The sequence below is a fragment of the Bombyx mori genome, chromosome 23, assembly GCF_030269925.1.
Source record: "Bombyx mori chromosome 23, ASM3026992v2".
Taxonomy (NCBI): domain Eukaryota; kingdom Metazoa; phylum Arthropoda; class Insecta; order Lepidoptera; family Bombycidae; genus Bombyx; species Bombyx mori.
In genome coordinates this window covers 681652-697222 of record NC_085129.1, presented here as the reverse complement: position 1 = coordinate 697222, position 15571 = coordinate 681652, and the positions used below count along the sequence as shown (strand labels likewise).

Here is a 15571-nt window from a genome sequence, read left to right as displayed (position 1 = left end):
TATTGTGTAAGGAAGATAATTAGAAGAATATAATTATAGATAATGTAAATGTAATTTCATGTTTCATATTTGTATACAATTATGCTCGTTAATTTTTGGTATCAATTGGTATGCAGCAGGTATTTACTGTGAATTACAGCAACTTTGGAATGTCAGTAAGGAACCTAATTTTGCATGTGAACTCACATTATTAAAGTCTATTAAGTCTGTGTAATAGTTGCTTCCAAATTTAAATTCAGTGAAGTCTGAAATTGAAGTGACTAAATCTAGTTGGTGTTCTTTATCAAATTTATATAACATTTTTTTTTACTTCACAACTGAATGTTTTTAAATTATTTATAATGGGTTTTTTAAAAGTATTTTCTAAAACAAGATGTGTTATGAATAAATTAAACATTAAATTGATAAGAAAATTTTCTGATTCATGTCAAGAAGCAAGTGGTGAAATAAATCAGAAATTAGACAGCAGCAAGGTAAGAGTGGTACTTTTTTTTCTAAAATTTGAGAAACATTCATGATAAGATTTATTAAATTGTAGAGAGCCCACACTAGGCCTTCCGTTACGTCATCCAGCTGCGAAGCAATCGTTAAGTCTGGTTTGAACGACGGAACAGTCCCATGCAGCATAATTGAGACTTCGATGGCGATTATTCTTTTTTCATTAAAGAATATCCTTCTGGATTTATTAAGTGGTCAATCGAGCTCATGGACTTCATGGGAAAACCGCAATCTACCTTAGGGTAATATTATTATGTATTCACGTTGTATCTATAACCTATGGGGAGAAATGAGTATGTCTACGCAATAACAGTTAAAAGGATGACAAATAATGGGTGACTAAACGATCTAAACGCAAGTGGATGACGTGTAGCTTTATTTATTTATTTATTCATTCAATTCAATACAAAGTCAGGCTTACAGTTTGCACCAAAACGCCTAACTCGTTAACACAAAAAACATTACTAAAATTATTAAATATTATTATTATGCTAAAAATAACATTATTTTAGACAAAAAAATTCCCCAACTATACACGTCAGCATCCTGGATTTCGGACAGAAATTCGTTTAACGTCGCCCTGGCCGTTGTACAGTTCCTAGCTCTACGGGTCCTCAGCTCCGCCAACGCCGCATGCCGGCTTGCATTAATCGTTGACAATAAACTTTCGATCAACAATAGCAATAAACATTAGACAGCATTAATTGTCAGCACTTAAGAACACTCATCACATTACTCATTAAGCTTTAAAATAACTGAAATGATTCTAGAAGGTTCATCTATTAAGTAAATGGCCCATAAGCCCATATCATAAATTTTCTTTCAATGCAATCCTGAGAAAAAGAATTTATTAAGTATAAATTTCAGTGTGCTACTATAAAATATACTTCGGTATAGTATTTTGGAAAATACTGCTACAGTATTTTATACATTATTCTTATGATACATTGAGCTTAGGACAAAATAAAAATTAAACTAAATCTTTCAGAAAGGTCTAGTTCTTGGTGTTTATCAATGCGGCAAGAAACTAGAGTTGACTCCAGTCGGTCAGGAGCTTGATCAGAAATCTGGGGGAAAGATACTTCAACATTTGAATGAGTTAGTTTTTATAATATCGTCTTAGGTCGTGGACTTCATTAGAAAATAACTTTATGGTTTTATGGAACATGGTCACAGACCACGATCCCTGTGAAGCTTAATTTTTTTTTGTTTCAATTTATAAAACGATAGATATTCAGCGATTTCGTATTATCAATCTCAGTGATCGATGGCATTTACCCTGAGGTGTCTGAGGGCTCCGGTACCACTTCAAACTAGCCTTGAGCTTTCCTAAAACGAAGCGGATGTTATAAAACCAATAATTGTAGACTAGTTAGTAAGTACAATCGACGTGGCTTAGGGGTGATATTTCAGAGAGTAAATTAAGATTTTTAAAATCTGTGCGCTATATTTTATTAGGTGATGCCTATGTCTTGTGGGATACGTTCCTGACTTTCATCATCATCTTAGGCCTTACAGCCCAGGGTGGGCCTTAGTCTGGTCCCGTATGTCTCTCCAGACTGCTCTGTTCAGGGCTTTCCCCTTCCAGTTCCTGAGACCGATAACTTTGAGGTCGCGCTCCACGCCATCCAACCATCGGAGGTTTCTGACTTTAGTTACTGACTTTAAAAATTCAGCTAACCACGATGCGGGCCTAACATAAAACAGATGACTAAATGTTTGCCGGACCTTAAGCTTGTCTGTTTGAGAATTAGGTGTGACCCATTTATGTATTTAGCGCATTTCCAATTTGAAATTTATTATTAGTGTTTGCATTATATTATTGTTAACGTTAAAGTACGAGGTCTGTTTCAGATTGTCAGAGCGAATGAAGCTAGGCCAGGCGTTTGTACTGACCGACGTGGTCCCGGAGTACTCTGCTGTAGCGCTCGCTTCGTTAGGGCCAAAGGACCCTGGCTACAATCAGCTCGAAGCTTTGGATGAGACTAGGGTTCGTCGGTTTTTTACTTTGGTAACAATTGCATATAACTTATCCATTAATGACGAAGAGCTCAAGAATGCTTTTGGTAACTAAGCTGAGATCAACTTGAGATAGAAAAAATGAGGTAGTTACCTATTCTTTCTTTTATTGTCTATAGATGGATAACTGAACTCACAGCCCATCTGCTTGAACAATCATATTTTATTTTTATAGTGAACGAGAAAGAGTAGATCTTCCATCGAGCATATGTATACACACGAGAGCTTATATTTCAAAATGTTGTTATCGCGATTCAGTTTTTTGTCGCACTTCTTCTATTTAATCACGGCTACCGCTACACTGTATAGGAAAACCTTCGTTGGGCTGTTGGAGCTGGTGTGAGGGTCCTACAAAATCGAGGGTGTGGAGATATCTCCGTGCAGGCTGACGCGGAACACGACGCTGCAGCCGAGGCTGCCGAACTAGCCGCCTGGAGGTACTTATGATTACTTGAAGTTCGTTAGTCGTCTCGTACAGCTATTTTGTGGTCAAGTTTTATTTTTTATTTTTTATTGCTTAGATGGGTGGACGAGCTCACAGCCCACCTGTTGTTAAGTGGTTACTGGAGCCCATAGACATCTACAACGTAAATGCGCCACCCACCTTGAGATATAAGTTGTAAGGTCTCAGTATAGTTACAACGGCTGCCCCACCCTTCAAACCGAAACGCATTACAGCTTCACGGCAGAAATAGGCAGGGCGGTGGTACCTACCCGTGCGGACTCACAAGAGGTCCTACCACCAGTAATTACGCAAATTATAATTTTGCGGGTTTCAATTTTATTACACGATGTTATTCCTTCACCGTGGAAGTCAATCGTGAACATTTACCGAGTACATATTTCATTAGAAAAATTGGTACCCGCCTGAGATTCGAACACCGGCGCATCGCTCAACACGAATGCACCGGACGTCTTATCCCTTAGGCCACGACGACTTCAAAGTAACTCCTCAAAGAAAATAGTCCATCGGCTATACTTTCGGACAGCGCGCGACGCTGGCTCTCTTTTCCGACAGATATTTATCGCAAGTCACATATGACGGTACATAATATAAAGGGTGACCGAGCTCATACAAATCACCAACATAAATGAAGTCATTTACACTAAGAAATAAGGTTGTAGATTCACTAGTCTAACTGTCTTAGTCCTCAACCAGATTCATTCACAGCAAAACCACTTGAGTTGGGGAGAAAGACAAACATAATAGTGTTACCGCCGGTAATATTGAGTCTACAGGATTATATGAGATGATATGACATATATATGAAGATGTTTTTTTATTTATTGCTTAGATGGGTGGACGAGCTCACAGCAAACCTGGTGCTAAGTGGTTACTGGAGCCCATAGACATCTACAACGTAAATGCGCCACCCACCTTGAGATATAAGTTCTAAGGTCTCAAGTATAGTTACAACGCCTGCCCCACCCTTCAAACCGAAACGCATTACTGTTTCACGGCAGAAATAGGCAGGGTGGTGGTACCTACCCGCGCGGACTCAGAAGAGGTCCTACCACCAGTAATTACGCAAATTATAATTTTGCGGGTCTGATTTTTATTACACGATGCTATTCCTGCACCGTGGAAGTCAATCGTGAACATTTATTGAGTACGTATTTGATTAGAAAAATTGGTACCCGCCTGCGGGATTCGAACACCGGTGCATCGCTTCAACACGAATGCACCGGACGTCTTATCTTTTAGGCTACGACGACTCAAAACTGACTTCATTAAGGTCGTGATGTGCATAGTTTCTGATAAATACTTTTCACCAGGTGGGCCAGGAGCTCGTTCACCCATCTACACATATTATCGTTTATTTTTCTACCTAAGTTTTATAGTTAGTAACTCTTGGTCCAAGTCGTGCTTAACATCAGGGGGCTTTGGACTCGCAGTTTATTAGTAGTGGTCACCATGCTTCTTTACAGATCATAAAAAAATAAACAGTGCCTTTTTAAAAGCGACCTTAAAATAATGCGTCCAGCCCGCTATGCACATGTGCGGTCTACTATATTCGAAAAATATGTGATACATATTATATAATGTAAGCCTGTGAAATTTTAGCAATTAGGTACTTCATTTAGTATTCGCTGAGGTGCATAATTACCTCACTATAAACTACAAATATTCCGTATCGGTCTAGATTTGAAGAGTTCAGATCGGTAGAGGAGCGTCAGCCCGCGTGCAGGTTGTCGCTGCACGGGCAGGCGGGGGACGAGGGCCCCGGGGGCGCGTGGCACGCCGGCTCGGTGCTCGGTCGAGCGCAGAACTGGGCGAGGTTCTTGTCCGACATGCCCGCTAATAAAATGACTCCTATAGATCTTGGACAGGTAAGAACAAAAACAATATCGATGTTGTTACTTTCACCGTTTTCACAGTAGTAATTTGGCCACAGCTCCTTGGTACTATTTGGGGGTTTGTAAAATACGTATTGTTTCTCGACGCTGACTCCGTCAAAAAGGTAGCGTCGATATGATGTCGAACTCCCACAGTACTTTATATTGTATTGCGGTAACACCCTAGTACCCTTGACTCATGCGTGTCACAAACAATCAGTCTTATGAGGCACGAGATCCGGATTGGAACGCGGGAGATGTATGGCTTTGCAGTACGTAGCAGATTGTTGTTATATATATAAAACTTACGGAATCGACAAGAATTTATATTTATTTGGTAAATGAACAATATTTTCCGTACCTTCAAGATTCTTATAATGCTTAAACGAGTGAATTAGCTCGTCTGTTGTTAAGCAGTTACCGAAGCAAATCGACAACACAATACCCAATTCATTCGTAAAATAAATTCCCATTTCGTTGCTTCCACCCTGCATATGTACAGGCAGCGTTAGACACGCTGTGTCCCCTGGGGGTGACCGTGGAAGCCAGAGAACGCGAGTGGATAGAGGCACAGAACATGCAGGCGTTCCTCACCGTAGCCCGAGGGTCCTGCGAGGAACCCATCTTCTTGGAATGTAATTACCGAGGAGACAAGGAATCTCGGCCTCCAGTCGTCATAGCCGCTAAAGGAGTTACTTTTGACAGGTGAATTTGTAAAAAAAGTATAAATGATTGCTATTAGGTTAAGACCGATCTTACATGATAATGTATATCTCTGCCCGGCACTCCCAGTTATTGCTTTAAAATTTTCTACTACTAATAAAGAGTCTGATTCAATAAATAGTCTTTTTTTTTGTCGGAGAAATCATCTACACGTTACTTAAATCGAAAGACTTGATAGCCGACACTAATCAGTATTTATATACTCGTAGTTGAGGCTAACGCTAAATAGAAAAAAACGAACAAAATTTAGAAAAGAAAAGATACATCATAGATACATTACTGGTAGTAGAACGTTTTATGAGTCCCCACTGGTAGGTACCACCACTCTGCCTACTTTTGCCGTGAAGCAGTAATGCGCTTCGGTTTGAAGGGTGGGGCAACCGTTGTAACTATACTTGAGACCTTAGAACTTATATCTCAAGGTAGGTGGCAGCATTTACGTTCTGGATGTCAATGGGCTCCGGTAACCACTTAGCACCAAATGGGCGGTGAGCTCGTCCACCCAGCTAAGCAATAAATAAACCAATATTTTCATTTGTGTGATGAAGAGTAGTGCAGTCCTCGTCATTCACGCGGGTGTTAATACAATGTTGGTTGCGGTTCGTAGCGGCGGCTTGTGTCTGAAGAAGCGGGAGAGCATGGTGGAGAACCGCGGCAGCATGGCCGGCGCCGCCGCCGTGCTGGGCGCGCTGCGGGCCCTCGCCGAGCTGCAGGTGCGCGCTCACTGCCCTCGCTCTAGAGGCTCGCGCTAGCCCCGGCTTTTGGAGCGTCAAGCTAACCTAAATATTAAAATTTACTACTGTCTTACTACCTTCACCTTAGTAGGTATCTTAGTGCCTTCGTAGGGTGCTGGAATTCTTCGGACATATTGCCCGTAAAGAGGGTCACAAACTAGAACAGCTGATGGTGACAGTCCCACGAGATGGTCGGACCATATACGATCATCTCTAAACATCAACTTCCACAATGCCCTTCATGAAGCTAAGGATCGCAGCAGATGGAGGGAAATCGTACGGGAGAAACTGATGCAGCGGGGGAGTCACGACCCTCAGTAATGAGGAAAACGACGCGAGGAGGGGACTGTCTTAGTAGTAGAGTCACATTCGACTCAGCTCGGGATGCTACCAGCGTCCTGCCCAACTTTTATGGCTAAGCAGGGCGTTCTAATCAAAAGTAGGCTATTTCGTTAAAAACTGACGAGGGAGGTAAAGTCCGTTACGGTTTGCAGGTGCCTATCAATGTTTGCGCAGTCATACCGATATGCGAGAACATGGTGAGCGGACAGTGCATGAAGGTCGGAGACGTCGTCAGAGCTCTCAACGGACTCTCCATCCAGGTCCGAGGTCTTTGACTTGGCAAACAAGAGCAGATCCATTTAATTACGCATTGCTATTTGACAAAATACACTAGAAGCTTGCACTGATGCTCCCACTGTCGAGTCCGGCAGCGTACTCCCGCGATACGTTTCGTCGCGAACAACTTACTGTTACTGGTGTTAAGACCTCTTGTGAGTTTTCACGGGTAGGTACCACCACTCTGCCTATATCTGCCGTGGAGCAGTAATGCGTTTCGGTTTGAAGGGTGGGGCAACCGTTGTAATTATACTTGAGACCTTAGAACTTATATTTCGAGGTGGGTGGCGCATTTACGTTGTAGTTGTCTATTGACTCCAGTAACCGCTTAACACCAGGTGGGCTGTGAGCTCGTCCACACATCTAAGCAATAAAAAAAATCCATTTAATTACGTATTGCTATTTTACAACTGCGCACTCCCGCGATACATTTCGTCGCGAACAACTTTGAGCCGTTCTATAACTAACTGTTGATTCTCGGTGACTTCGCTGTGGCTGTTTGAAAAGCAGCCGTTAGTGCCGACTCCCGCGCCATCCACAATTGCGTACATTGATACGGGGACATTTTCACTAAAGTTCCACTAAATCTGTAGTTTCAATTCAATCAAACAACGGTCCTTGAGTTTTTTATTTATTTTTTACGTAGATGAGTGGACGAGCTCACGGCCCGCCTGGTGTTCAGTGGCTACTGGAGCGCATAGACATTTATAACGTAGATGCCACCACCCATCTTGAGATATAAGTTCTAAGGTCTCAGTATAGTTACAACGGCTGCCCCACCCTTCAAACCGAAACGCATTACTGCTTCACGGCAGAAATAGGCGGGGCGGTGGTACCTACCCGTGCGGACTCACAAGAGGTCCTACCACCAGTAAAGTTAGTGATTAGACCAGTGATTATGAACTTTTTTTTCACTGCACACTTATAACGATTACAAAATTTGAAGGCACAGAAGGAAAAAAGATAAACTTAAAAGTTGTTTACGTCCATAGGTAGGTACCTAGGTAGGTAGGTAGGTACCTACTTGCTACACTGTGTAAAGTAGTTTATATTGATCATGTTAACTAGATATTTATGTTTCTAAAATTCACCGACATACGAAGTTACTGCGGCGCAGTCGTTGAGAATGATTGCACTGGATTAACACAGGCCCGGTATTTCGATTCTTGGATGGGATTTTTTGAGTCACCCGCATTTCACCGTCCCTTGTTGGGTATCCTAAAACACCGCGCGCACGTATCTAGCCTGTATACACTTTAGTCTGGGTTACCATTACTACAGACGTTCATTATTATCCTCGCTAAGCCGCTACACACTCAATGTAGGGTAAAACTACCAGTAGGTAATTGACACTGCATCAATAGTTGATACTTTGACGAAGAAAATTAGATATTAAGAAAAAAAAGGAAGACAAGATCGAAATGGTGTCAGAGGCATAATATACATATCTAGCGACACCAATACAAACTAACGTGGTGTCATAAATAATATCACTACTAGGTATGTGATGCAGTTTCCACCTTCTTGCAAAATTGGCAGGTTGACTAATCACTCCTACTCAATTAAAAAACGATATTGTCGATATTGTTGTTCAGATCGAAGACACGGACATGGAGGGCCGGCTGATGCTGGCCGACGCTCTGGTGTACGGGCAGGCCGTCCACAAGCCGGAGCTCGTCATAGACGTCGCCACTTTCACCAGTATGGGACCTTTCCTGATAAAACTTACTCGCTGTGTACACTACAACACAACGCTTTTATTATTTATCCTACCTATTCTAGTAACCTCGAGGGGTTATTCTAGATTCACAGCATTAATAGGTGGTGAGCTCACGGGGCATAAACCTGACGACGTTACTAAGACTAAACCCTAGCAAAAGCAGTGCTTTGCAGAATCTACCACCGGATCGGAAACGCGACCCACTGAGAAGATTCGGCGAGAAACTCAGTGGACTGTGTCTGAGGGTTAATTTACTCGTCGAGCCCTTCGTCGCAAGCGACGGGTTCGACGAGAACGATGACCGGTGCTTGAGGTACCTAAAAGCACCGTTAGTGGATCGGGAGGATCCGAAATGACGTGTTTATCTACAGATGTCTTAGCTCAGCCTCACTGAGACTAAATTCTTGGTCTGTAATCGACATCAAATCTAATAGTACTCTGTCCGGAGGTCGACGAAAAGGATGCCACCAAGCACCCCAGCATCCAGGGTCTACCTATTTATAGAACTTTCTATTTTTATTTTTTAGATGGGTGGACGAGCTCACAGCTCACCTGGTTTTAAGTCATTACTGGAGCTCATAGACATCTACAACGTAAATGCGCCATCCACCTTGAGATATGGTAACAGTCTCAGTACCTATAGTTACAACGGCTGCCCCACCCTTCAAACCGAAAGGCACTACTGCTTCACGGCAGAAATGGGCGAGGTGGTGGTACATACCCGCGCGGATTCAAGAGGTCCTACCACCAGTAATTACGCAAATTATAATTTTGCAGGTTTGATTTTTATTACACGATGTTATTCCTTCACCGTGGAAGTCAATCGGGAACATTTGTTAAGTATGTATTTCATTAGAAAAATTGGTACCCGCCTGCGGGATTGGAACACCGGTGCATCGTTCGACACGACCGCACCGGACGTCTGATCCTTTAGGCCACGACTTCTTTGGCATCGTGTTTCGTTGTTGGCTACTGGTATACAAGCGGCGGGTGGGGGCGCGCAGGGGGCGTGCTGCAGGCGCTGGGCGGCGCGGCGTGCGGCTGCTACACGGAGAGCGAGGCGCTGTGGCGTGACGTCACGGCGGCGGGCGCGCGCTCCGGCGACCGCGCCTGGCGCCTGCCGCTCTGGGACTACTACCGCCGCCAGATCACCGGTCAGTCTCTCCGCACGTGTTGTAACTATACTGAGATCTTAGAACTTATATCTCTAGGTGGGTTGCGCATTTACGTTGTAGATGTCTATGGGCTCTAGTAACCACTCGTCCAACCATCTAAGCAATAATAATAAATTTAAAAAATCGCTCCGAGCGGCAGCACCAGATCAAGCCGCACAGACATTGTCGTGTCCAAGTTGGACGGTCTTTGCGACCGCTGCATATAGTAGGGGCCATTGGACATGTCGATAGTTTTCAACTTCGTGCATACATTATATGACTTTAACTTTTCAAATTAAAAATAAATTTATTTTGCTACAAAGCCCAATAGGTATGGTGAAAGTCTTTGGCGCTACATTATTACTTTTCAGAGGATCGCGACCCGGGTCTGTCGGTCCATGCCTGCACAGCGCCATCTATCGAACACGATGTACATCACTCAATATAAAAAAAAAAACCTGTTAAAACCTCTATTGCAGCTCGATAGACCGTTAGAACCACGGAATAGATAAATAAGGTTGGAATGGTAATGTAGGCGGGGCAAGCGTGCCACTGTTATGATAGAACAAACATAACTCGACCGATTCTTTCATTCACCGCGTTTAGTGCGCTTCGGACTACTTGGCGAACAGATCTCCGCTTTATAGTGCCGTGTTGTGCAATTATAACTTGTAAAACAAAAAATCAGACCTCAAGTATAGAGCGAGGAGGTATATCTTTCGATCGGTAAGTCGAAATTACCATTTAATTACAATATTATTTGTCTAAAACATAAAAATATACTGAGCATTATGAAATTCCAAACATTAACAATATTATTGCAGCAAGTTATAAATAGCATACATTGCGCGATGTGTACTCGCCCAATCAACGCAATGACCAAGTCAGCTTCCAATGTACTACATGCATTGCGTTCTCTACACTTCAATCTTTGAAATTTCGGCCTTTGCCCTGATTGGCCGTGCAGTTTGTCGATAGTGAGGTGACCATGTGGTAAAATCATCGACAGAATTCTCGACTATATTTACATTTGACATGGATAATTTTTGCATTATTTTATATTTAATTAATGATACCTAGTATATTCTTAGTGAGACGTATTTTGAGTAAAATAAATATGTATTATTATTATTGAATTATTATCATTGAATTAAAGTGAAGGTATAATATAAAGGGACATGTAGACCTCTAATTTACGGGTATTTACTATATTGTCTAAGACGTATTAAAATCTAAGTAAAATGCTATTTGACTTATGCAGTAAATTAAAAATTTTAGGTTTCCTAAAGAACCTAACGCCAGGGAACGATGGATTGACGTGACAGGTAGAGGAAACTGGAGACAAAGACGAGTACTATTTGCTCTAAACATTTTACTGAAAATGATTTTATCATAAAAAAAATCAGAATACACTTAGTTTTGAAAAATTCATTCGCAATTAATAGCAAGCGCCAACTGCTTAACAAATACGTTTTATTCCAGCGACAGTGACTATTTGTAATTAATAAAAGTAAAATAGTTTTTTTTTTCAATATTTATTTCATGTTTCATTTTCTCCATTCATTCATCAGATAATTTATCGATAAAGAATATCGATTTTATCAAGCACTAGCGTGTATGAACATTTTTATTGCCTTTTTGCGTGTGTGAGTGTGTATGCCTACGGGTGTTTTGTGCTAGTTTGCGAACGAATATCTGTCCTGAGATTTATGTGTGGGTGTTTTTGTTGTGTGCGAAATACTTGTAATCACAATGTGTGTATGTGTAGAAATTAAAATAGTGGGGATGAAGCGGCGACACTGGTTCTAATACAAAATTAGAGCAAAGGCCTTTCCAACCATATTTATCTATTCCGTGGTTAGAACACTCTAAAGAGATATAAAACCTTATAAATTCAACCATTATACAGACTATGGAGGGTAGAGATAAGAAGAACCGTCTCTGTGTAAAAAGTGTCCGTTAAAGTCTGCTAAATAAGGGTGACGCTACAGTAGCAACCGGGTAAATTTAAAAAAAGGCGCTGAAAGTTATTAGAATAAGATAGAGAAATAAAAAAGGACGAAAGAACTGTAAGCACTACACAATCACAAAAAGTATGTTATTTAAAGCTGATAAGAAAATGCAATCGATGTCTCCACGTTTTACCACAGCAATAATTTTAGGTCGTATTGACGAAATTAGTTTGGACTACGTAAACATATGAGGTCTTGTATATTACACTGTCACTGACTACTCTAGTCATTAAATATAATAAATTTCCTAACTCAGCATACTTCCATCAGTTAACAACTGCTCAATAATAATTCATATCATACCCTGTGCCTATGCTAGCGCCATTCTGGAGGATTTTTGAACTGTTATTTAGTGCTGAAAGTGAGACACGTTTTCAAGCTTCTCCCATATGAGATGGTTATCCTTACCTCTACAGTTTCTTATTTTAGTGGGGCCTCGATATGAAAGGATTCTTATAACATTATTTATACCACTACAAGAGTATCTGCCCGATTATGTACTTTCAAGGAAGTTTATAATCCCAAATAAGTCAATCAGTATGTTTCCCATTCAGAGTAGACAGCCTTCCACCCCATCTCGGGCTATAGTTCTGTTCGACGCGAGTTTGTATACTGACATACAAACTTCGACTTGTGAAGTCGTCGTGGCCTAACGGATAAGACGTCCGGTGCATTCGTGTTGAGCGATGCACCGGTGTTCGAATCCCGCTGGCGGGTACCAATTTTTCTAATGAAATACGTACTCAAAAAATGTTCACGATTGATTTCCACGGTGAAGGAATAACATCGTGTAATAAAAATCAAACCCGCAAAATTATAATTTGCGTAATTACTGGTGGTAGGACCTCTTGTGAGTCCGCACGGGTAGGTACCACCACCCTGCCTATTTCTGCCGTGAAGCAGTAATGCGTTTCGGTTTGAAGGGTGGGGCAGCCGTTGTAACTATAATTGAGACCTTAGAACTTATATCTCAAGGTGGGTGGCGCATTTACGTTGTAGATGTCTATGGGCTCCAGTAACCACTTAACAGCAGGTGGGCTGTGAGCTCGTCCACTCATCTAACCAATAAAAAAATAAATAAAAAAAAAACTTCCCACAGAAAGACAATAATTGACTCGGACCAATTGTAAAATAATTATATTTCGTGTGACAGACGACCCTTCAGTGGACTTGAGGAATAAAGGTTCCGGCAAAGCTACCTCTTGTCTCGGGGCTGCGTTCTTAAAGGTAAGTGAAGTACCAATATTAGATATTGATATAGTAAAGCTTAGTAAACAAATTGAAGTACACTCCCCGCTGCAGGAGGTTGTACTGAGAGGTGGAGCACTCCGGAGCGGAGTATAGTTTAGTTTATATATTAATATTATAAATGGGAGGCAAAACCGTAACAGTTGTCATAATTATGTCTATTATTATTTTATTGCTTATTTGGGTGGACGAGCTCACAGCACACCTGTTGTTAAGTGGTTATTGGAGCCCGTAAACATCCACAACGTAAATGCCAGCACCCACCTTGAGATATGAGTTATAAGGTCTCAGTAGTTACAACCGCGCCCCACCCTTCAAACCTAAACATTACTGCTTCACGGCAGAAGTAGGCTGGGTGGTGGTACCTATCCGTGCGGACTCACAAGAGGTCCTACTGAAGTGTGTATACTTGTATATTATAGCATAGCATTTAGTATAAAACATAATTAATAGGTGTAATCTCGTATGTCTCCCTAATAAGGCGGACCACTCAGAAACATAGGCTTCTTCATAATTATAAACTAGGATTAAGATGATTATTAAACATGAAATACATGCAAGAAGACGTTTTCCTTTAACGCCTCCCAAAGTACAACATTACAGTACCACTGTGTTAAGGCGGGCATGTCCGCAGAGCTTCGTGTGCTGCTCGTGGCTGCACGTGGACACGACGGGCGTGGGCAAGCTGGCGCACGGCTCGGCGCCGCCCTACCTGTCCGCGCGCCGCATGACGGGCCGCCCGGCGCGCACGCTCGTGGCGCTGCTGCAGCGTCTGGCCGCCGCGCCCTAGCGCTCCCGACTACATCTACTTGTTGCGAGTTTTAATTCAAACACCTAATATATTATTTGAACGTCTATAAACCATGTTTTTATTTATCTACAAGCGGCCCGCTCCGACTCCGCTCGGGTCTTTAACAAAATTTCAACGATATTTGACGTTATTTTATTTTTTTTAAATAAAAGAACACTTATTGCGGCATAACTATAATAGTTAGACATATGCTGTCGCGACACTTTTTGTAAATAATAATGTGTTCTATAAAGTCGTAGTACATTATTTTATTCTATCATCAATAGTCTTTGCAGGGCACGCGATGTAAAGAATATTTTAGGTATTTTTTTACACCTTGGGTTACATTATCGGAGTTTTAAATAATTTTTAAATAATAATAAAGACACAAATGTCTTTATTATTATTTGTCTATAGTGTAGTCTTGACGAAACCTGTGATTAGAAGTGTCTTTGACAATAGGACCTAATAATGTTCAAACTAATAATTTCAATTAATTATAGTCGAATTTCGACTACTGAGTGACCACTAGTTTGTATAAAATTATAATGTAGCGGGCCGCCATCATAGGACAAAGGATATTTGACAGATACCTGAATTTTGCGAACGACATTTTCGAGATAAATTTGCATAAATGCAAATTCCGAGTAATAATATTAAGAACGGTGGAAGATCTTCCTTCTGTCGTTTACCTCCAAAATATTAACTATGAAGACTTGGACGATGTCAATATAATATCTTATCTTGACTGTTAAATAATCAAGTGTTCAGATAGTGAAATGGCCGTCATTACAAGCCAATTGAAATGAAGCATCACGTAGGCCTCAACTGCCACCAGAGAATGAATATTGACACGATATCTACCTATCCTGTAAAACACTCGAAAGAGAAAGATGCTCATGTTAGTAAATACTAAATTTTTTAAGAGGTGGCTACTTTTTACGATGTTTAGCTCAGAGGGCTTCTTCAATTCTATAAAAATGTTTTTAACTTGTTACTGGAGAAGTGTCCGTGAGTGACGTCATCGCGGCGGACCTCATCCGAATCAACACCCGCGTTAATATCTGTATTAATCATCATCAAAGTTTATGAGAGATTGCTACCGACCGAAGTCGCTAGATATCTGGGACCAATTCCGAACAGAATGTTTCCCTGAAATGTTCGCTGGCCTAAAAGTATGTTCGCTGAAATCTATATTTTTTTTCCTACCTAAGCTGAGAGGCTTGAGAGGCTATTTCAGCGTAACCTTAACTAGTAGGTGAGCTCACGGAGCTCAAACCGGAGTGATGCTAACACTGACCCTAGCAAGAACAGTGCTTTGCAGAATCTACCACCGGGTCGGATACTCCACCCACTGAGAAATTCAGTGGGCTAAAACAACATGAATGATGTTCCCTCTGTGTGGGAAGTTTATGGATATTGTTAATGTATTCTCAGTCACAATTTTAGTTATAAATTTAAATTAAAAAATAATTAAATTAAATTATATCAGGTTGAATTTAAAACAATCCAATAAACCTGAAATGGCATAAGTTTTATTAGATTTATAAACAAATAAATTATTACATATGTACTTCATTATTATACAAAAAAATAATTCACATAGCCTTAAATAACAATAAAACTAATTAATAATAGTCGCCGCGAAGACGACCATGGACCGCATACAAACGGGATTAAAACTAGAGGTGCACAGACACAATAGGTGACATTAAATA

General features: G+C 41.1%; 1 protein-coding gene across 3 annotated transcripts; it reads left to right on the top strand.

Moving 5' to 3' along the window:
* The first annotated feature begins 29 nt into the window (after nt 1–29).
* LOC110384731 (cytosol aminopeptidase) lies at nt 30–13924 on the top strand. Of its 3 annotated transcripts, XM_038019433.2 has the most exons (12): nt 33–473; nt 1487–1596; nt 2353–2488; nt 2827–2954; nt 4662–4848; nt 5357–5559; nt 6185–6290; nt 6806–6913; nt 8525–8630; nt 9654–9803; nt 12969–13042; nt 13698–13924. In XM_038019433.2, the coding sequence occupies exons 1-12, from the start codon at nt 342–344 to the stop codon at nt 13851–13853; spliced, it is 1596 nt and encodes a 531-aa protein (XP_037875361.1). In that variant the 5' UTR covers nt 33–341; the 3' UTR covers nt 13854–13924. The 3 variants fall into 3 exon arrangements, with proteins under 3 accessions (XP_062531129.1, XP_037875361.1, XP_062531130.1); XM_062675145.1 differs by lacking the exon at nt 6806–6913 and having other exon boundaries at nt 30–473; XM_062675146.1 differs by lacking the exon at nt 1487–1596.
* The last annotated feature ends 1647 nt before the right edge of the window (nt 13925–15571 follow it).

Coding starts and splice junctions, on each gene's coding strand:
- LOC110384731 (XM_038019433.2), top strand. CDS start 342: ATGGGTTTTTTAAAAGTATTTTCTAAAACAAGATGTGTTATGAATAAA. Junction 1,597..2,352: donor ATACTTCAACATTTGAATGA/GTTAGTTTTTAT, acceptor GGTCTGTTTCAG/ATTGTCAGAGCGAATGAAGC. Junction 2,489..2,826: donor AAGCTTTGGATGAGACTAGG/GTTCGTCGGTTT, acceptor TACACTGTATAG/GAAAACCTTCGTTGGGCTGT.